This window comes from Talpa occidentalis, unplaced genomic scaffold (assembly GCF_014898055.3).
Source record: "Talpa occidentalis isolate TD23 unplaced genomic scaffold, MPIMG_talOcc4v2.1, whole genome shotgun sequence".
NCBI classification, from domain to species: domain Eukaryota; kingdom Metazoa; phylum Chordata; class Mammalia; order Eulipotyphla; family Talpidae; genus Talpa; species Talpa occidentalis.
In genome coordinates, this window is record NW_026555331.1 from 82172456 (window position 1) to 82195007 (window position 22552).

The 22552-nt window shown below is 39.5% G+C and overlaps 2 protein-coding genes across 2 annotated transcripts in view; one reads left to right on the plus strand and one right to left on the minus strand.

Moving 5' to 3' along the window:
* CDK14 (cyclin dependent kinase 14) overlaps window positions 1–22552 on the plus strand; it is a 520730-nt gene that overhangs the window by 149350 nt on the left and 348828 nt on the right. The window contains exon 4 of the mRNA XM_054692320.1: window positions 11083–11177. Within this exon, the coding sequence (XP_054548295.1) occupies window positions 11083–11177 (95 nt within the window). The remainder of the gene's footprint in view (window positions 1–11082; window positions 11178–22552) is intronic.
* LOC119241896 (cytochrome c oxidase assembly protein COX14) lies at window positions 3774–4256 on the minus strand. Its single transcript, XM_037507557.2, has one exon. The coding sequence runs from the start codon at window positions 4155–4157 to the stop codon at window positions 3984–3986; it is 174 nt and encodes a 57-aa protein (XP_037363454.1). The 5' UTR covers window positions 4158–4256; the 3' UTR covers window positions 3774–3983.

Here is a 22552-nt window from a genome sequence, read left to right on the forward strand (position 1 = left end):
AGATGCCCTACAAGATGCAAGGATGAATTTTGTATTTTCCCAGCCTTTTTCTTCCAATAACCTTGATCTCTTTTATTGGAAAATGGTATTTAGAAACCAAGATGTGTGGGTACTGGGTAACTTGTTGCTGCTAGGGAACATGTAGTTTAAAATGTCAGTGTGTACAATACATCAACGTATAAATGATAACAGTGGGATTTCAGTGTTTATTTTCAATGAGGAATTAATTAAAATGCTCATGAAGGACACTGGGACTTGTGTGTCCAATGTGCTTTGTATTTCTCTTTAACAATCTAATAGAGGATGTTTGGAGATTAGCAGTGGTAGAGTTTTTTGACCCCTCATATAATTAGAGCAACTAGTATAGTAAAGTCAAAAGAAATGACTGACATCTGCAACAAATAAAGGTGACAAGGTATCTCCATGAACCTCAAATTAGGAGTAAGAAGAACAAACTATGAAAAGTTTTCAGAACTGCGTAGTAGAAAGTGTGAAGGAGAAAGCTCAGGGAAGGCAGAGGGACTAGTGTCTACTTTCAGAGTCAGAAAACCCCCAAATTGCCATCAAATACCTAATGGCAGTTCACTGGGTAATTCTTAGGACAGTGACAGCAATAGAGAACCTTTGATGGCTCCTGTGAGTGGATGAATGCAAGGAAACCAGTGAGTGGTCTACTGGTATCAAGCTTGTCTGCTGGTCTTTCTCTTGTGACTTTTCTAGAATGTCAAACTGAAGCATCTTTTCAGGACAAGACCTTTCGTTAAATTAAAGTGCTGTAATAAACACCTGAGAAGGACTGATAATGAGGACCAAGGAAAGGTCTAGAAAGAAGTGTTGGAATAGAAAGATCTTAGTGTGTGTGACTGCCTTTTTTTTTTTTTTTTTTAACTTCATGAAAGAAGAACTTAATCCCATGAAGCCAGAAGTGCAATCTTGGCTACAACCTTCTTAAACTATTAAAAAAAAATTACTTAAAAAAATAACAAATACAATGAGAGAAGTTAGTTAAATAACAGGTTATAGAATTCATGTGTCAACCCCATTAGAAACCTTTATAAAAACAAGAATCAGTATTGAAAACTGGCAAAGCATTATAAGCTTTTTTTTCTGATTCCTGTGTGAAATTTTACATCATGATAATCTAGTCATTAAGGGAAAATTTCTCTTTTAGGATTAATCTCCTTATTAAATCAAGGAAAAAGAAAGATTTAGGAATCATCATTTGGCAACCCCTGATGAATTAGCACATCTAGGTAATGATTAGCTATACCTGATAACATCACCAAAAGAGATGCTATTATTATGTTCTGATAGAAGTTTACAAAATCCACCAACAGAATTAAATCTGAATCTGAGCAAGACTGTATATAACCACTGATTTATGGTATAAGGAAACACATAAAGAGAGAGTTTTCTTTGTTGTATTGCTATCCCTAATTATGTTTTGTTGCATTGGCAACACCACATTAATAAAGAAACGGGAGTTGTGGAGCAGGTTGCACAATGTAGGATTCTGCTGAAAGAGCAGGATCCTTGCCTTTTTATCGATAGAATAATCATACAGCATCAGTTACGTGGGACAGGACAAAGAGAAAAAGATGCATGAAACTGAAAATGTGCTTATATCATCTAGGGTTTTGGGGGTTGTGAGTCTGCTCCCAGGTATTTCTTACCTGCTTGATGACTAGGTGTTGTGATCTAAACCATACCCCAGGTCCCTGGCCATGGTTCCAATCTTATTGACAAGGCAGTCCACTGATCATTCTCTGGGGCGCTTGGTTATACATCCATCAAGGGTCCCCCATGAGTTCCTAGTTATACCTCATGGTGTATACCCACTGTCCCAGGGTCATCAAGTGTCCTGCTCTTACTTAATATTACATTCTTTTAGGTCATATAACAAATTGACTGGTTTGTTCTGACCTTGTACTAGAGGACAGACTGCACTTAACCAAAATGGTGGCCAACTAGGGCATTTATGTCTAGCAGACACACAATGTTTCACCTATATTTTGATTTTAGTTACTATGTAGTATTTACAAACTTGTGTTGATGTAAATACTGCTCATTGCAGGGCCACGCAGTGTACCATGATTAAATTTCCTTCTTTGAACAACTTTTTGATTTTCCTCATAATTGCTACCTTTTTTCATTTGTTTATCTTGCATATAATTAATTAGTAGAATTTTAATCACAGATTGAGATGTTAAACTGTTTGATAAGAACTTAAAACTCCTCTGAAACAAATCAGAATCAGGTAACCTATCATTTTTTCTTCTCCCCATGATTGTCCTTGCTGTTCTCCATCTTAATGCAGTCTGTATTGGCTGATCTCCAAATTGCTATTATGAGGCTTCCTTTCATCCCTCCAAAGTGAATTTACCACTCTTATTTTCTAGGCTATTAGTCTGAGATGATCAAAAAGGGGCTCAGGATCTCCTAGTTCTCTGCATGAACTTTCTTGTGCTTCATTTTCATTCAGTCTGACTCTTCACCTTCATTTCCTCTGTGCCTGATGTCCCAGTTCTAAGCCTTTCTGGTACAACCTTCTAAAGAGAATAAACCTCTCCTGGGATTGGGGAGGGGCAGACATCTGCTGGAGAATAGGAGGCTGTACCTGTTCTTCAACCCACTCTAAATAATCATTTTGTATTTACTCTCTCCCTGAAGTTCAGCTTCCAGTTCTTGAGTGTTTTTGGTATTCTGCACTTCAAATTGACTCTTACTGGTTTAAGCCTTTTATCAGTGTTCTAAGTCAGTGGCCTCACATCCATGTGACTTCCATCTCTAAATTGTTGTTTGTATCTTGTCCGTGGTCTTCTCTTTATTCATTCTATTTGTCTTGTATTGTTATTATCTTTTTAATACAGATTGTACAGGGGTAGAGATAAATACATGTGTTTAAGTCACCATTTTTACTGGAAGCTTCCACTGTTTCCTTTCATATTGTTAACTTCTTTTAGATATTCTTTCCTGAGTTTCTGATTGGGCTAACCCTTTCCCACAGGAGGGGAAATTATCTTTATCTGCAGATTTATGATGTTATATCTGAAAAATCCAAAAGAATCAGTGGAAATACTACAATGAGAGAAGTTAGTCAAATGGCAGGTTGTAAAATTAATGCACAGAACCCTTATGTATCAGGTCTCTTAATTGCTTTGTGTGGAAATTGCTGTGCTTTCTTTTAATTATAGGTGGTTTTGCTTCCACTCAATACTTTTGGAAAAATGTCTTTGCCCTTTTCTTCTCAAACTGGAAATGTTTTTTTTTTTTTTTTTTGACTCTCTTTTAGCATGATGCTACAATGTTCTGTTTTGTGTTTTTTTTTTTTTTTTTTCAGAACCTTTTCTGCCAATGTCCTTTTTATTCTTGCCCCTATTGTGATGGGATAATTTATTGTGCTCATTTTCCTGATTTCCTTTGAGTTCCACACTGGGTATAAAATGGAGGCAGTAACTCTTCCTGTGTAACACCATTTACCTCCAAGCCAACCATAATTGGGTTTAGTCACTTCATACTTATGGGCATAAGAATTTTATGAACATAGTTTTGTTGTTCTAAAGATTTCTAAAGTCTAACAAGCATTTAAAGAAGGCTCTTTACTTAAGGGCTATCAGAAGTAATATCATATCTTTATTGTTATTTCCCTGAAAATTTTGCTTATTTTGAGTTAGGCTTCAAAGATACTAGAAAGGTGGGAAAAAGTGACTAGACGTGAGACTCATAACCCACTTCTTTTTTTTTTTTTTTTTTTTTTATTTTTCATAGCAAGATATTTAATGTTTGTTTGTAGGTGGGCCTCACCCTCCAATTCCTGTCATGACTCAATAGCCTCCCCAAACTGGCAGTACCAGGGAGAACAAGGGAACTTCTTTCCAGCAGGGTTTGAAAACCATAGTTCTCTTGACTTGGAAATGACTGCAGGTGAGGTCTTTCCACAGCATGCCTCAGGCCTCTCTGCTTAAAGAAAAGAGTCGCTGGCTCTACAGAACTCCTGAGGGCTTCTGTTCTTCGGCAGCCTGGCGCCGGAGGCTGCGCCGCTGGAACAAGTGGTAGGCTCGGACACTGCAGAGGTAGCCGCCGTACACAGTGAGGAGCATCATGGAAGCAGAGAAGGTCTTGTAGCCGATGTCAGCTAGCTGCTTGGCAGTTGGCATGTCGTCCCCTGAGGGCTGCCGCCGGCCCGTCCAGTCGCGTCTCGGCGCGCAAGGTCTCGCCACGACAGGCCGCGCACCCCCAGCACCGGCTCGCAGGCCCCAGAACTCATAACCCACTTCTAATGGAAAGCAGAACAGCCATTCTTTTTTGTGGGAAACTGTGGTCAATAACTGCTATGCAACACCATGCCTTCCCAAATGTGTATCTGTCTATGTTGTCCTTATGCTGGTCATTATCTACATTAGGAATCATGCCTGAAATCACAGAAGCAAGAGTGCATGACCTCAGAGACTTGCATATCTGACAACAATAGCCAATGATAAAATCGAACATATAATCAAGTAAAAGTTATGGGCTGGCTCTCTCACTCTCTCTCAAAATATATTTTCAGGGCCTCCCTGGTAGCCTAGGGGTTAAGTCTTAGTGTTACCATTGCAATGGCCCTCTCCCTCTGTGGTGGCCTGGATTCAATCCTTGACCAGGAAGCTGGCCCACGTGGTGCAGTGAACTTATCCTTTTTTGCTGCTTTTCCTCTTGGTAGTGTATTTCGGTGTGTTCCCCACTTTGACTTTGGTAGGTCCTCTCACCCCCCACATTTTTGGCCTGCATCACAGTTCTTCTATGCAAAAATAAAATAAAGTCTAAATATATATATATATACACACATATATATATATTTTTTTTTTTTTCAGACCATATGATCACAGTTGACCATGTATAACTAAAACCATGGAAAGCAGAATCATGGATAAGGGGAAGTATTGCAGTTTATATCTCTACTCTTTAAATACTTCATGGTCATATAGGGATACTAATACCAACCTTGGGGTGGTATTATGGAGATTAAATTTAGGTGATGTATTTAAATTGGTTAGCTCAAAGCCAGATATATGGTAAACATTTGATATTAACTACTTGTTGCTGATATCAAGCAAATAATAACCAAGAGCCAATAAGGACCATGAGCATCTCATTCATGGCAGGGTGGCAAACACCGTTCAGCTGGAATATTCTCTCTCTTCCATTATTCATGCCATGCCAATGTTCCCCTCCACTGGTCCAGACAATTGATGGTTCTCTGGACCCTTTATTCTGTTAAAAAATGTATCCACATTATCTCATTAAATTGCACATCTCTGTGCAGTTAGTGTCTGTTAGTAATTGCTCATTAGCTCTCTGTATTTCCAATTCTCTAAAGTGCTATCTCAAGCCTGCACTCTAAGTAGGGAAGTGATAAGCAGAAAATGGTTGCCCCACAAAGCTGTTTGCCATCCATACATGCTCTGACATCAAAGAGCCAAAGATAATGTTAGGGTTGACTACATATTGGTTTGATCTAGCATCTTTATTTATATGTAATGATTTAATAAAGTTGCAAGAAAAAAAAGTAAATGAAATGCCTGAGCCTTAATTATCCAACAAAATAGGAGCTCTCCTTCTGAATTTTCTTAGTTTTTCTCATTTGATAGGAAGGATTTTATTACTGGCCTCTTTTAAAGACTTGGCATTTGGATTCCTTATTTATATGCTTAGTAATTACACAGAACATTTCTGCATACTTAAAATAGGAGACCGACTGTACAAGAATCTAACTCTTAAAAGCTTAGATTATCTCATAACTGTGGCATATTCCTTTGACCCATTGTTTTATAGACTGGAACAGCTTTTAGAGAGAATTACATGTGTTAGAGTCTTCCTATGAAACTAACATGATTGACCTGTAAATTATGGTGTATTTCCACAATGTCTGCACATCTTTTTTACAGGGCAAATACATTGATTGTTTTACCACCAAATGTGACAAAATATTAATTTTCTGCATACATCCTTTATTTAACATCTATTAGTGATAACAGAAGATACTTTAACTATGGTAGTTAACATATCCAGATATGTTGAATTAGATAGAGTATTTTGTACCATTAGCATCTTCTCTTGTTTTTCTAATTTCCTCCATTTCAGTTTCTTCAAGTAGTAAGTTTGTTATGGATCAGTGTCTTAAAATGATTATATCAACTATATTATGTAAAGCAGTTTACAAAGAGTAAAAGAGATCATTTTGAGAAAATTATGTGTCTTACCAGGAAGAGAAAATGTTGGCTTCCTATTCTCTTCCTAATTCTGTGTGACTATGTCTTGTACTTGCTCTAAATACACATTAGCAGTTTATCTCCTGATAGGAGTAAAGAGGTAATTTTCTACTGCTGCTTTTTTCTTTAACTTAGATTGGATTTATTCTTAAAGAATCACAAAAGCAAACACACAGACTTCTCATTCTGATTTTAAATAATTTAGAGTGGAACTGTGAACACAATATTTTCCCTATTGAAGATCATTTTATCCTGAAGTTTAACATAGGTTTTAAAATTGCTATTTAAAACCTGGGCTCAGGAGGGTGATGGTAAAAGTGCGACATTCGCAAGCTGTTTCCCGGCGATGAAAAATGCATGAGAACATAACCCACACAGGACTAGTCAGGGGATTTTGAATGTAATTTTCCATTAAGTTTTACTTCAACTCAACACATGGTTTGTTTTTTAACATGTTTCTTGAAGAAGACAGGTCTATTGTCTTTCTTAATCCTTCATGCTTTGTCCTTAGCTTTTCCTTCTCTAGCTGAAGTTGAATGTCTAAATCATGTTGCTTTCAACTTTTCTAGTATTGCTTGTACACTTAGAATTTCTTTTATGTATTGATTTGGGGGCATCCTGTGGGTCGTCAAGTGTCATGTCTTCATTAATGCCACATATTTTTATAGTGAATTTTCAATTTTGATTTTCCTTTTAATCCATTTGGCTAAATTATTTAATTTTTTTATTCTTAATCTCTAACTTACAGCATTGTGTTCAGAAAAGTAACTTGAAATGTTTTTGTAGTTTTGAATATTGAGACTTTTCTCTGTGGCCTAATCTGTGGTCATTTCTTGTGAATGTTAAATATGTGCTTGAAAATATTATCTCAATATGTATTAGATTCAAATGTAAATTCTAATATTCAAGCCTATGCATATTTTATTTATCATTTGTTGCTTGTTCTGTTGACATCTGATGTTTGTCTCCTATTATCACTGTGGGTTTGACACTGAGTAGTTATTTTTATAGGTACCAGCAGTTGTTTCACACTAAACTATTTAATTTCAAAGCTATGTGTCTCATACTAGTTGATTGGTACAATTCAATATTATTTTAATGGAATATACTCATTGTTTTGTCAGTTCTGTCTCAAATGCCATCAATATTTATGTAATGCATAATTTTGTTAAAATCCTTCTGTGGGCTTATATTTCTTCCTTACTCCTTTATATTTATTCTTTTTTCATTTTCTCATCTGAATAGCATATTGCTGATTTTCTTCCTTTCCAATATGAGAACTTTAATAGAGGAAGTTTGTCCATTTATATTTATTGTAATCATTACTATGTGTGAACTTAACTTCCTAATTTATGGCTTTTTACTTAGCAGGATTATTGAGTAGCCTGTTTCTTTAACCTCCCAAAGCTACTCTCTTCCCCCCTTTTCATTGCATTTTTTCTTCTACTCCCAATCCTATGCCCTCAGTTTGTTTGGGATTTGTATATATTACTTATGTTATTCTTGTAGTTATCTTTTAAGAAATGCAATAAAGCTTATGCATTTGGAGTTAATCATATCTGCAGTTTGTCCTGATCAATCCAGTAAATCTCGACATTCTTTTCTCTTTTCCTGCTCTTCCTTACTTTCTGTACTTCTCTCATTTCTCCAACTACATCTTATGTTAACATAGTATAGAACTTTATTTCTAGATAATTTTTCTATGAGTAGAAAAATTGTAGCTCTTCCATCCCACCTGTGGAACTATCTTGAGAGTAGTATTAGTGATTCAATATAATTTTCACTTTTCATTTTGAAAATCCCGCTTTTTTTTTTTTTTGCAGCCATTGTTGTATGTGACAATATTATGCTAGCTGGACAATTTTTCTTTTTAGATGCAAACTTTCTCAAAAGTTTTCTGGGAGAATTCTGTTCAAACTTTGAGTTTATTACTTTCTCAACTGTGTCCTTTTTTCTACTCAATGCCATTAAATATTTGTTTTTGCTCATTAAATATTTAATACCTAAGATCTGAAATTGTTTCTTTTTAAAGAAATATATTTTCTTTCTCAGATCTCTCCAAAAACATTGGTCGTTTTTATTTAAAATTATTCTTCCTTTTGCAATCAACTCTCTAGTTTTAGTTTATATGCCTACTGAATTTTATGCTTCCCTTTCAAGGTGTTGATTTTCCTGAAATGACTAGTGATTTTTGGCTGTATATTCATTTTTGTATTTGAGAACTGGGCTTAGCTTATTTTGTTTCATAGAAATTATCTCTAGTGCTTGTAGGTAAGAGGCAAGGCTTGAAGTTTGAGGAGGTGGAGGATGTCATCCTTTGTCTGAGTATTGGTTACTTTGGTCCTGGCTCTGCTCCTTTGGCCTGAATACCCTTGGTCTCAGCTGTTTTCTCTGTGCAGATGCTCCTGCAGTTTGTTTTGGAGGATGCCATGAGCTCAGCTATGTAGGTTAGTCTCATATTTACCTGTTGATTTTTACAGTAAATATTCTGCATGTTGGAGCTTTAGATTTCGCCAGTCTTTTATGAGTTTTAATCCTGGTTACTTTCTATCTTTCAGAACTCCTCAAAAATTTTATTAGATATTGTCACTCTTTGTTTTCCATTCCTGAATCTATTTTATTATTTTTGAAAAATGTCTTTTTAGTTCCTTGGCAGCATTTTTGGTGCAAGAGAGGTAGGAAGCATGTATTCAACTTGCCGTAGAATCTTTATAAGCAGTGGGTGTCAGATTCATTGCTGGTATGCTGTGATTTTTTTATAAGTGCAGAAGAGCACATGCTCAAGAATAGTGTAGGGCCTCTCTGGTGGCACAGGCGGTTGAGCGCTACACTGTGAAGCTGTCCGCAGCCTCTGCAGCGTGGGTTCGATTCTGGCCGGCCAGCGAGAATCCCACATGGCAAGGCAGACCTCTTCTGTCTCGCCCACTGCTCCCTTCAGCAGTGTATTTCGTCAGTCTGCCTGTTCTGTTCCCCACGCTGTCTCTGGTGAATCCTCTCACCCTCCCACGCATCTGTCCTGTACCCCGGTTCTTGTATAAATAAATAAATCTTTAAAGGAAAAAAAAAAGAATAGTGTAGGGGCTTCCTGGTGGCCTAGAGGTTAAGTCTCAGCACTATCACCATGATGACCTGAGTTCGGTCCCTGGCCAGGGAACTAACCTACGTAAGGCACAGCAGCCCTCTCCTGTTTCACCCACTGCTCCTTTCATCAGTGTATTTCAGTCAGTCCACCTGTTCTTCTCCTTACTCTGTCTTTGGAGAATCCTCTCATCCCCTTACCCCCACACCTCTGGCCTACATCTCAGTTCTATGCAAAAATAAATAAAATCTTGGGGGAAAAAAAAAAGAATAGTGTACTATAAATTTCTGCAAGAAATTTTTCACTAAGCTTCTGAAATTAGTTACTTAGGGAGTACCATAATTATTAGCAACTTCATATTAATGATTTATTTATTATAGTTATATTTGTACTTGCAACTGTTATCAGATAAACCTTTTATGTATTTAATTCCTTACATATCATTTTTTAATACGCTTTTTTTGTTTTTTTTGTTTTTTTTTTTAATAGAGGCATGCTTTATTTATTTATTAATTTATTTGTTTGTTTTTGTTTGTACAAGCACTGGGTACAGTCAGAAGTGCAGGAGGGTGAGAGAATTCACCAGAGCCAGAGCAGGGAGCAGAGCAGGCAGAAGGACAGAAGTACACTGCTGAGGGGAGCAGCGGGCGGCAGGAGAGGTCTGCGCGCCATGTGGGACCCTCCTCTGGTGGCCGGGGAGCAGCCGGGGATCGAACCGGTGCCGCAGAGGCCGCGGGCAGCTTCGCAACCCAGCGCTCAACCGCTGCGCCACCGGGGAGGCCCTTAATACGCTTTGATACTACTGCTTCTCTATAGTAATAGCAAATAGTAGATCGTTTGTTCCCATGGAGAGGACAACATTCCCTTTTCTTGCTCACTGGTGGATGTCGGGGTAAAAGTTGAGCACAAGAATGATGAGGTTATTCACTGTACTTTTTTTTTTGCAACTAAACTTTAGGTATTGTTTTTTATATATGAGAGTCTCTTTGTATTAATTAATGCCATCTGAATGATACATCTTTGGTTATCTGTTTGTAGTGTCACAGACAGATATTGGAGGAGTATGACTGATATTATGCAGTCATGACTTACAAGAGGGGTCAGATAATAAATTATCCAATTTGTCAGGCATGTGATCTCTGCCACAGTTACAGCTCTGTTGTAACTTGAAAGTCATAAGACAATATGTAAATGAATGTGACTGTATTCCAATAAAACTTTATGGATGCTAAAATTAATTTTCACATGTGGTGAAATTTTATTCTTCTATTGACCACCCCCTAATTAAAATAAAATGTAAAAATAACTTTAAACTTATGGGATATACAAAAACTGGGAGGTTTGGATTTGGCTCATTGTTCGTAGCTTGCCAGTCCCTAATTTAGAAGATTATATAATAACATGGTAAGTGTTCATAATATATTGGGTTTAAAAAACTAAGTTACAAAATTGTATATACAGTATAATACCACTTATATATAAAAGCAATTAACATCAAGCAGATAGCATTAGAAAAAGGAATATCAATATATTTAATTTGGTGGTTATATTAGGGTAAATTTATACTTCTACATTGTCTTCATTTGTATTTTCCGAGTTTTGTGCCCTATTATGATGGTTTAAAATTTTTCTTATAATAGAAGGAACGTTATTTAAAAAGTGACAAAGAATCTGTACATTTTCAGCAAAATTGGGTTATTTATTGTTAATTAGTTTGATACAATCTGTTTTGTTTACCCTCTGCTCCATTTTTAGCCTACCAGTCCCAAATTTGGAAAAGCTGATTCATATGAAAAACTGGAAAAACTAGGGGAAGGATCTTATGCTACAGTGTACAAAGGGAAAAGCAAGTAAGTTAATTTGTTTTTGGATATTTCACAGGTAGAAATGTACTTGCTGTTTTAGTAATAGTATATTTAAATAATTTAATGTGCAATAGATTTTACCCAGTCACTTTTTTTTTTTCCCTAACAAATATAAAGGTCAGTAGAATTGTTTTTTCTGCTAGCAAATAGTTTTCATATTTATCCTACCTGTCTTTTCTGCCCTACCATTTCCCCCAATCTTGTTTCCTCTCTTTTTAATTGGAGTTGGAACCATCACAGAACTCATTTCCAGGTGAATTGTGTGATTATTTTCCTACAGAAGTGCTTAACATTTGTGTAAAATTAAGAGTATTGATTTGACAAAGCCAAATGTATTTGATCATTCTTGACTTCTTTTTAAACTGAACTTTTGATCCATTTTTCAGAAGTCACTTAGTTAAAAAAATAAAATGCAAAGTCTTTCTTTCTACCTGACTACTATGACATTTATTTCTATATAGAGAGACTTGATATTTGCACTCCAGGTGTGTGACAGCATTAATTATAGTAGCCAAGATATGAAAATTACCTAAGTGTCTATCAATGGATGAATGGATAAAGATAATACAACATGTATATACACACAATAGAATATTATTCAGCCATGAAAAGAAATCTTGTCGATTCTGACAACATAGATGGATCTTGAGGGTATTGTGTTAAATGAAGTCAGAAACAGAAAGACACACTTAGTACAATATCACTTATACTTGGAAAAACAAAACAAAATAAAAATTAAGTTCAGATACAGATAAAAAAAAACTGGTGATTGCCAAAGGTGGGGAGGTTGAGCTGTACAAACATTCAGCTATAAAATAATTAAGTCCTGGGGATGTAACACACAATATGGTGATGACAGGTCATGGTGTATTACATATTTGAAAGTTGCCAGGAGAGCAAATTTTAAGCCTCCTATAATTTACAAGAAAAATAAATTTTGTAATTATGCTTAATGATGAATGTCAGGCTTATTTTGGTGATCATTTGGCAGTATATACAGATATCAAATTATTATATTGTATACCTGAAAATATCATATTAATATTTCAATTAAAAAAGACCAACCAGCAACAACAACTCTTTCCCCTTTTGTCCTTTTCCCCCATGCTATCCGAGGTCAGGTACAGATTTAGATTCTTAGGAAGCTGGTCTTCATGTATTTCTGATAGGTCTCCTTTCTCTCCCTTATTAAGGATGCTGAGTTTTCCTATTCAGAAGCATGTAAGCTTGTGGAAGACATGTTATTTCTGAAATAAGAGCAGGAGATACAAACCATCTTTTATTTTAATAACATTGCCAAATAATTTTGAAAAATGATTTCTAAACCATCCATGTTTTTTTTTCTCCTCTCTTAAATCATATGGAAGACAAGGAATTCTATACCTAGCAATTAATTAAATAAAAAAGATATAGAAGAAAATCCTCTGTAGAATTATTCTAAACACATAATTGGAAATTTGGCTGTGTGCTGATTTAGATAATCTTTGGCTTCTCAGGGGTGTTGTGTTGCACCTTTGTTCATGCTTTTTACGTTAAGAAGGTGAAGGACTGTTAAAATCAAAATCAACAAAAAACTATGAACCAGAGACACTCTATGGGGGGTAGGTGGCGGGAGGGGAGGGATTGGGGTCAAAATAAGGGGGTTGCAATTGTATGGGGAATATAAAAATAAAATTTATTATAAAAAATATAGAAGGCATTAAAAAAAGATATGTAAGTACGGAAATGTAGAAATACTGTAAATCAAAAGTAGTAGTTTTAATTTTGAGATCTTATTTACAAAAGTACTTTTTCTATTTGAATGAAAAATAAACATGATGGGAAGGAAAACAAAATAAAATCTAGAGCATTTTGGATGTTTTAACTATATTGCTTGAATTTTATGGAATGTCATGGTAATGTTCTAAATGGTTTAGCCAATTTCAAAAAGGTTGTGGACCAGTGTAGTGGCAGGAAGGGCCAGAGCAGGATCTCTGTGATCGGGCAGATGGGGTGAAGGAGGAGTCCTAGAGCCCTCCATGCCTTTTTCAGGCTTTTATTGGAATTTACCAGGTACATGGCAGGCAGGGGTGCTAGGGGTGCTGGGAGACTGGCAGGCCTCCCAGCCCCGAACAATTCTTCACTCTTTCTGGGCTCTCGGGCGTTCTCTTGTGACCTTTGCTCCTTTGGCTCTTCTCTGCTATTCCGCTGGCATCCCTGTGATGCCGTCCTTATAAGCCCAGTCTCAGCCCAGGTGAACCCACCTACGTATGCCCACATCCTACTCCAGGTGCCCGCCATCAGGCAGGCATTCAGGACCACAGGGATCCATCATCAATCTTAATGGTGAGAAGGCAGAAAAGCCTGATACTTTACTTACCTTATGTAGGGGCAGGAAAGGGCACAGTGTAGGTTTTCTGATCCAGCAGACCTGGTAAAGGAGGAGAGAGTCCTGGAACACTCAGAGGCTTTTATTGGGATTTACCAGGTACACAGCAGGCAGGAGTGCTGGGGGGCCAGGAGTCTGGCAGGCCTCCCAGCTCCCAGGAAGTCTTCACTCTTTCTGGGCTCTCCAGAGTTCTCTTGCGTTCTCTCTGCTTCTCTCTTGGTTCTGCTCGCTGCTCTCTGCTCTCCCGTTTGTTCTGCTTCTGCTGGCATCCCCGTGACTCTGCCCTTAAAAGCCCAGTCTTAGCCCAGGTGAACCCCATCTACCTAGGCCCACACCCTACTCCAGGTGCCTGCCATCAGGCATACATTCAGGACCACAGGGTTCCCTCATCTTTCCTGATGGCGGGAGGGCAGAAAAGCCTGATGCTTTTTACCTTACCCTACACCTACAACCAGTGTTTTTATTCCTTCCTGAAGAAAAATTGCACTCTATTGTATAAACATTACTTATACATTTACTGTCAGTAGTGTGAAAATAACAGCACTGGATTAAGCAATTTGTATAAAATTCCATATACCATTGTCTCTTTACTCCTTATAACTCCTTAAAGTTAGATCCTATTTTTATCACCTCCATTAAGTCAGGAATCTTGAGACCTGCAGAGTTTTAGTCACTTGTCAAGGTCTACATAAGTGTTTTGTAACAAACCTGGTTTTGGCTCTTGTCTGTCTGATTTGAATCCATTCTTTTCCTAACCATTACATGATAATGCTTCTACAGTATAAGGCCTTCCTTTGAAAGACATTGTCCTTGTTGAATATTTCAGATGATTTTCACATATGCTCTCACTTGTTTTAATTGTGAATCAAACTGAAGTAAACATAGTTCATTAGAAGAAAACATACCAATCACTTTGAAATGCTTTCCTAGTGCTTAGCTGATTTCCAAGTATTAGTTAACTCTCTCTAATGTATAACTTTAAGATTTAGGCCAAAATTTTGGAGACAGTTGAAAAATTCTCCATTTATTATTCTTGAATAAAGGAACACACTGCCTTTTAAATATTTGCAATCTTTGAGAAGGATGGCTCTGGACAGTTAATACTTTTTCCTTCAGCAGGTCTAAATGCATCTTGTCATCATTACTCAAGCAGTTTCAAGCTTACTGGCCACATGCAGTATTTAATTTCCTTCAGCTGGAGATGAAAGCCATTGTCTGTTTACCTTCGTTTAAGTGATGACAGGCTGCCTGTTCTTGCTTGCTTTAGGGTGGCAAGGTAAGGCCAAAAAACCCCAGTTACCTGCCATTTAGGAAAACTTCCGAGATAAGTTGGTTTTGGGGTATTCCCTGAAGCACTACATAATTTAAAAAGCTAACTAAATGTTGGAATTCCTTTCCAGTACTCCTTACCACTCTCCCATAAATGTCTGCCTCCCTGTCTCCATCATTAAGAATTATCTTTAGCATTTTCCCCAACAGCAGCTATCACTAGCTTTCAGTAAAGCTACCTGGTGTTTGCAGTTTCCACTGTGTTTTGTTTGGTTCATAAGCATTTTACCTAACACCTGTTGATTTACTGTTGTCAAGTTTGGATTTTGCCATGAACCTCATTGTATTTATTTAGTAGGGCTGCCGAAACAAAGGACCACAGACAGGGTGGTGTAAATAACAGGAATGTATCATCTCACATTTCTTGGCTGAGTTGGTTCCTTCTGACGGTTGGTTCTGTAAGGGAGACTTAGTTCCTGCCTCTCTCCTAACTCTCTGGTGTGCTGGCAGGCTTCAGCACTCCTGGCTTGTGCATCCATCACCTCATCACTGCCTTCTTATGCACATGGTGTGTATCTGATTCTGTTTCCATATTTCCCCTTTTTATAAGGACACTAGTCAGATTAGATTAGGCTCTCCATAAAGACCTCATATTAACTTGATCATGTCTGTGAAGACCCTATTTCCAAATGAGGTCACATTCTGAAGCAGTAGGGGTTAGCACCTCAACATATCTTTTTTGTAGGATACAGTTCAATCCATAACACTTATTCATTTCAATCTCCATTATCTGTAATTTTATGGTTCTTGTTGAAATCATATGAACAAAGAAAATCTTCCTCCGATTTTTTGTTGAGATTTGTATAGTTGTTGATTTTGGAATTGTTATTAGCTAGATTACTAACTTGAGAGGAAACTGAAAGACTTTGTCTTATTTTGAAATCTTTTGAGTTTCTTATTTCCTATAAGGTTGGGAGAAGTTGCCTGAGATTCCTATGCTGTACAGTCCTCTTGGAAATGAACTGGTTCTTAAGGATATGGCTGTTTGTTTAACTGAAACTGTGCAGACATCAAACACTCACAAATGACCTAGCTTTCTTTTTTACCTTTAAAGAGGAAAAAAAAAACTTTGAACTACCCACATTTTCTTACTTGAGAGTTTTTTTTTTTTTTTAAATGATTGTTCTTCAGTTCTCTCTGTTTGGGGGAGAGAGATCATTTATTATCACTGACTAATAACCTCTATCTTGGTTTGGTTTCTTATGTTCTCTTTTAAATCCTTGTAGTATTTAAGATTTAAAGATCATGCATTGTATAATACTTTGAATTTTAAAAATATTTGTACTCTAAACTGTCTTTAATTCACCACCTATTCACACTTCTTTTACCTCGCAGTTTCCCAGAGGCTTTTGTGCATTAAGAGACTTAACATTATTTTAGTTTATTCAACTAGTGATGAGTATTACGTCATTTGTAGGTAGAAAAGAGGTAACTCCTATGTGGCTCTGCTCTTAGGAAACTTAACAGTCCTGAAGGGAGATGGTTTATATATCTGAATAACTATATAATTGGGAATATATATATATATATATATATATATAAAAGAAAGAATTCAGTAAGAAAGACCCAGTTTCAAAAGGAAGAAAAAGAGGATGATGTTGGCTAAAATATTTTCTTATTATTTTCAATAAGATGTAATTAACATAACTATTTTCTTTTCAGGTGTATAACATAATAGCTCAATATTTGTATGTATTTCAAAATAATCACAATAAGAGGCATTAACATGTCACCTTATATAATTGCAGTTTGTTTTTCTTGTGGTGAGAACTATTAAGATCTACTCTTTTTTTTTTTTATACAAGCACTGGGTACAGTCAGAAGCGCGGGAGGGTGAGAGAATTCACCAGAGCCAGAGCAGGGAGCAGAGCAGGCAGAAGGACCGAAGTACACTGCTGAGGGGAGCAGCGGGCGCCAGGAGAGGTCTGCGCGCCATGTGGGACCCTCTTCTGGTGGCCGGGGAGCAGCCAGGGATTGAACCGGCACTGCAGAGGCTGAGGGCAGCTTCACAACCCAGCGCTCAACCGCTGCGCCACCGGGGAGGCCCTATTAAGATCTACTCTTTAAAGTATGCAATGCACTATTAATTATTGAAATATTTTAAATATCTTCTCTCTAGTGGTGTCTAGTTGAATTCAGAATCCAGAACCTTGTGTGCTATTTCTCCTCCTCTTTTTTCAAATTGAAATAACTTGCACCTAAGGAATCCCTGGTGGCTTAGGGGTTAAGTCTCAGTGCTATCACTGCTACTGCCTGAGTTCAATCCCAAATATGGCGCAGCTGATGTCTCCTGTCTCATCCGCTGCTCCTCTTAGCATTATATTTCAGTAAATTCTCCTGTTCTGCTAACCACTCTGTCTCTGGTGAATCCTTTCACCCCTTCTCACCCCCCGCGCCTCTGGCCTGCATCCCAGTTCTTCTAAGCAAAAAATAAATAAATTGAAGTAACACTGGTTTACAACATTGTATGTGATTCAGAAGAAATTGGATCACACTCTGATGTGTGTTGTATGCTTTTAAATGAAGTCTCCCTTATCACTGTGTGAACTTGTTGGATTCATTAGAACAATTCCTTTAGTGCCTTCATTTCCCAAGCAAATATAATGAAAACTCCATCCTTTACTAGACTCTTCAGTAAATTTGCTAAAGTAATTGAGAGCCTTTAAAGTAAAAAAGCAAACTGATTCATTATTGTACAAATTTTGATTAAGCAAAAGTATTATGTTTGAATGTTAAACTTCAATTGGTTTTAAGCACTGTAATTTGGAAGCCAAATTATCTGTGAGCACCTAGAAATACTGGCTCTTTTCTGTGACAGCTACTACCACCAGCCACCTCAATATACAATCTTGAGAGGTCGTGCAACCCTTATGATCTTCAGTGCAAAGGATCTGCTGGTAGGGCACATAAAAGTTCCTTTCAGAAGTATGAGGCTTTCACTTATAGCAGGGCTATAGAGGATCCAAATAAGGGATCAGGGGAAGAAAAGCTAATAAAGTAAAAATCAAAATCAACAGGCAACTATAAATCAGAGACACACTACAGCAGTGGAGAAGGGAGTAGGATCAAAACAAGGGTGGGAAGAGCATAAAGCCCCATGGTGATAGTTCACGGGTGAATGGGTGGTAGGACTTTCACGGGGACTATAGCCAAGATGAAAATGCATGCATCGAACAAAAATCAAGAGTGATGTAAAAAATAAAATAATTAAAATAAATAAAAAAAAAAAAGAAGCCTGAGGATTCCTGTAGGGGCAGGACAGGCCACTGAGCAATTTTCTGATCCAGCAGACCGGGTAAAGGAGGAGAGTTCTAGAGCTCTCAGTGGCTTTTGCAGGCTTTTATTGGGATTTACCAGGTGCACAGCAGGCCTCCCAGCCCCCAGCAAGTCTTTACTTTATCTGGACTCTCTGGCATTCTCTGGTGGTCTCTGCTGCTCTGCTCTCTCATGGTTCTGCTTGTTTCTCCTGCTTCTCCATGACGCCACCCTTAAAAACCCAGTCTTAGCCCAGGTGAATCCCATCTACATATATCCACACCCTATTCCAGGTGCCCGCCATCAGGCATGCATTCAGGACCGCAGGGTTCCCTCATCTATCCTAATGACGGGAAGGCAGAAAAGCCTGATACTTTTACCTTACCCTACAAGCCACCCCATCAGGGTTTTCTGCCAGACAGTCTGTACAAGTTATATACATTTCTCTTGGCAATATGAACACTGCAGCCATGACCCACAAAAGCAAATGAAATGCATCACAATATAACAAAATACAACAGAACACAAATAAGTCCAGGCAGGGCACCAATCTAGTGGCAAAAGAGAATTATTGGCACCAGCAGATGATTCACCATATCTGCTGCCGAAGGCACTGCTCATACGAGGGAGGGAGTAGGGTAAAGAAAATGTCAGGCTTTTCTGCCCTCCCGCCATCAGGATAGATGATGGGTCCTTGTCCTGAATGCATGCCTGATGGCGGACACCTGGAATAGGGTGTGGGCACAGGTAGATGGGATTCAGCTGAGCTAAGACTGTGCTTTTAAGGGCGGCGTCACCGGGACGCCAGCAGAAGCTGAGAAAGAAGCCGAAGAGAAGCAAAGAAGCAGAAAACACCAGAGAGCCCAGATAGAATGAGGATTTGCTAGGGGCTGGGAGGACTGCCAGCCTCCCAGCACCCCTGCCTGCCATATGCCTGGTGAACCCCAATAAAAGACCTGCAAAAACCCACTAAGGACTCTGACTCCTCCTTTACCCGGTCTGCTGGATCAGAAAACCTGCACTGTGGTCCATTCCTGACCTTACAGAGGGGAAACACTCCCGGCATCTGCCGTCACACACCAGGAGCCATCAGGCTTCCTGGCCTTCTTTGGCTATGGTCTTGGCTACAAGCCACACACCGCATCCACCCCCAGGATGCACTCGCTCTGGGATTGGTGATTTTAAACTGTTGGGGGTATTCGCCAACCCTCAGGGTTTCTGTCTGCGGTCACTCCAACACTCGGCCTTCATAGCCACCAATGCGACTCTCAGACCCCTGAACTCAGGCCAACCCACTGCACAAGCACATGGGGTGTGGAGCCGTGGATACAAGCTCCACATGCGGGCCTCTCTTGGGTCCCCGCTTCGGCTTGGGCTCCACCCCAAGCCACGTTCCCCACCTGTCCCCCAAGGACGGGTTCCTCAGCTCCTCACCCTCACTCGACAACGAGCAGGGCATCACCCGCAGGTGATTTTAAGAGACTCACTGGCCTTCAACATATTTAAGCTGCGTAACAGCCACTCAGGGCTTCCCAAACTTAGCATCAGCACCAGCTTTTACCTTCTCAGTTGGCTTTTCTCCTCTGCCTAGTTGCTGGGCAATACACCGTCTGCTTTTGGCCACCAAGGCCCACTGGCCACCCCCAGATTCCCATCTCCGGGGATGTACAAACAATCCTCCCCCAGGGTCCCCAAAACATATCAAACTTGATAAGGTCCTCCGCCTTTGGCGGGATTGTTAGTCCATTAGTCCAAGTTCACCAGATTTTCCCTTTGTCCACACTGGGAGCTCTGAATTGTGGTCCTTTCTTCCCCGATGATTCTTGCTGCCTCAGGGTTTGTTGGCTTGTCCTCTCGGGCGTCTCCTCCTCCAGGTAAGGTCTCATCCTGTAGCTCCCGGACTTTGTCCATCTCATGTGCCGCCATGATGCCTCAAGCGTTGTCACAGGCTCTCGGTCTGCTCTAGAGGTCCCTCCTGAGGTCTTCAGAGGGCTCCATACCTATCTACATGGATCATCTTGCAGATTATGCCAAATGTAGGGGCAGGACAGGCCACTATGCAGGTTTTCTGATCCCCAGACCGGGTAAAGGAGGAGAGTTCTAGAGCCCTCAGTGGCTTTTGCAGGCTTTTATTGGGATTTTATTGCAGGCTTTTATTTATTGGGATTTACCAGGTACACGGCAGGCAGGGGTACTGGGGGGCCGGGAGGCTAGCAGGCCTCCCAGCCCCCAGCAAGTCTTCACTCTGGGCTCTCCGGCATTCTCTGGTGGTCTCTGCTGCTCTGCTCTCTCGTGCTTCTGCTTCTCTGCTTCTGCTGGCATCCCCATGATGCCGCCCTTAAAAGTCCAGTCTTACCAGGTGAATCCCATCTACTTATGCCCACACCCTACTCCAGGTGCCCACCAGCAAGCATACATTTGGGACCACAGGGTTCCATCATCTATCCTGATGGTGGGAGGGCAGAAAAGCCTGATACTTTTTACCTTACCCTACAATTCCCCATGTCTCTGCACCCTGCCACAAATGGTGAGAAGCTGCGAATCTTTGCTCTTGCCTGGGACAGAGTCCTCCCTATCCTTCCTGCTTTATTTGGGCGGGTTGTGAGGCTGTTGCTTTTCATTTCTCATATTTTAAGCATCATTTACAGAAAGAAAAACTTTTTCTTTATTTCACCTCTGGAACTTATTGGAGTTGCTCAGGCTAAGGCATCCCAGAGATATTCCTTATTTCTGGTCATTTTTTTTCCTGCTTATCTTCAGTTTCTTGAGGTGAGGATGCCAAAGCCTTACTCCTTTAGGAACCTGCTAAACAGAGAAACCTGCCCACACTGGTTTGTGCCAGCCATCAATTGTTATCTCAGAGGTCAATAAGAACAATGGAGAAATTTGCTCACTTTATGTAACATGAGATTTATGTGATTGAAAGTGCCAATCTTCTTTTAGCATTTCATTCTGCCAATTTGAGCTGAATAATTGAACTTGAATTAAATGACCTCATAAATTGAGAGACTACGCCAAACCAAGACTAAAATGTACTAAATACATTTCAAAGAGCTTTTCAAAGCCCCAGGAGACCTAGGGGGGAAGAAATGCTGTTAATTAAAACAAGCAGCAGCAAGAAGAAAGGCAGTGGCAGTTAACCACCTTTTCAGAATATGTGAGATTTAAAAGATGGCTCTTACTGCTTACCCTGAAGGTCAGCGCCACTGAAACATTGTTGGGAGGAATTTGAAGAATTCTAAGAGAAATCCCCAGATGGAAAGTACAGGACTTTTGGTTATAGAAGATTCAGTCCTATATGTTTGTAGTCTAAGGAAAATGTATCAGGCTTTTCTGCCCTCCTGCCATCAGGATAGATGATGGATCTTTGTGGTCCTGAGTGCATGCCTGATAGCGGACACCTGAAGTAGGGTGTGGGTCTATGTAGATGGGATTCACCTGGGCTGAGACTGGGCTTTTAAGGGCGGCGTCACTGGGACGCCAGCAGAAGCCGAGAAGAATCCAAGAACGAACGGAAGCCGAGAAAAGAAGAGAAGCAGAGAGAAGGCCAGAGAGCTCAGATAGAGTGATGATTTTCAGGGGGCTGGGAGTCCTGCCAGCCTCCCGGCCCCCCAGAACCCCTGCCTGCCATGTGCCTGGTGAACCCCAATAAAAGACCTGCAAAAGTCACTGAGGACTCTGACTCCTTTACCCGGTCTGCTGGATCAGAAAACCTGCTCTGTGCCCCATTCCTGCCCCTACAGTGTTGATACTGGACTTCTGACTTCAGTGTTTGAGAGGTTACCTCCCCACAAATGGGAATCCTGTATAAAAGAGAGGCAAATCTGATTACGTTTTATAAGTTCTGCTGCAGGATGCTAAGACTCACTCTTCTGTTTCTTATTAGGTCTATTTTGAGTTCTCTTAGATTTTGTGTCCACGGACCAATGCTTATTATCACAGCTCATTCTAAGATGAAGCTGTAACCACACTATTGGTGGCAGGGTGGGAAAATGGCATCGTTATCATCAGATAATACAATCATTGTTATCTTTGTATTTTATCTGTGTATTTGAATGCACAGGATAGAGCATAACTGTACAAGGAAAATTGGATTATTAAAGCTAATGGTTTTTTTTTTTTTTTTTTTTTTTGGTGGGACCCTTGCCGGCAGCCGGGGAATGAACCGGCGCTGCAGAGGCTGCGGGCAGCCTTGCAGCCCAGCGCTCAACTGCTGCGCTACCAGGGGAGACCCAAAAAAGCTAATGGAATTTATTCCATGTGATTTTCAGATCTGATACTCCTTGTGTGTAGGTGCAGGGTAAATGATTGTCAGGCTCTTCTGCCCTCCCACCTTTAGGATCAATGATGGATCCCCACGGTCCTGAATGCATGCTTGATGGCGGGCACCTGGAGGGGGTGTGGGCCT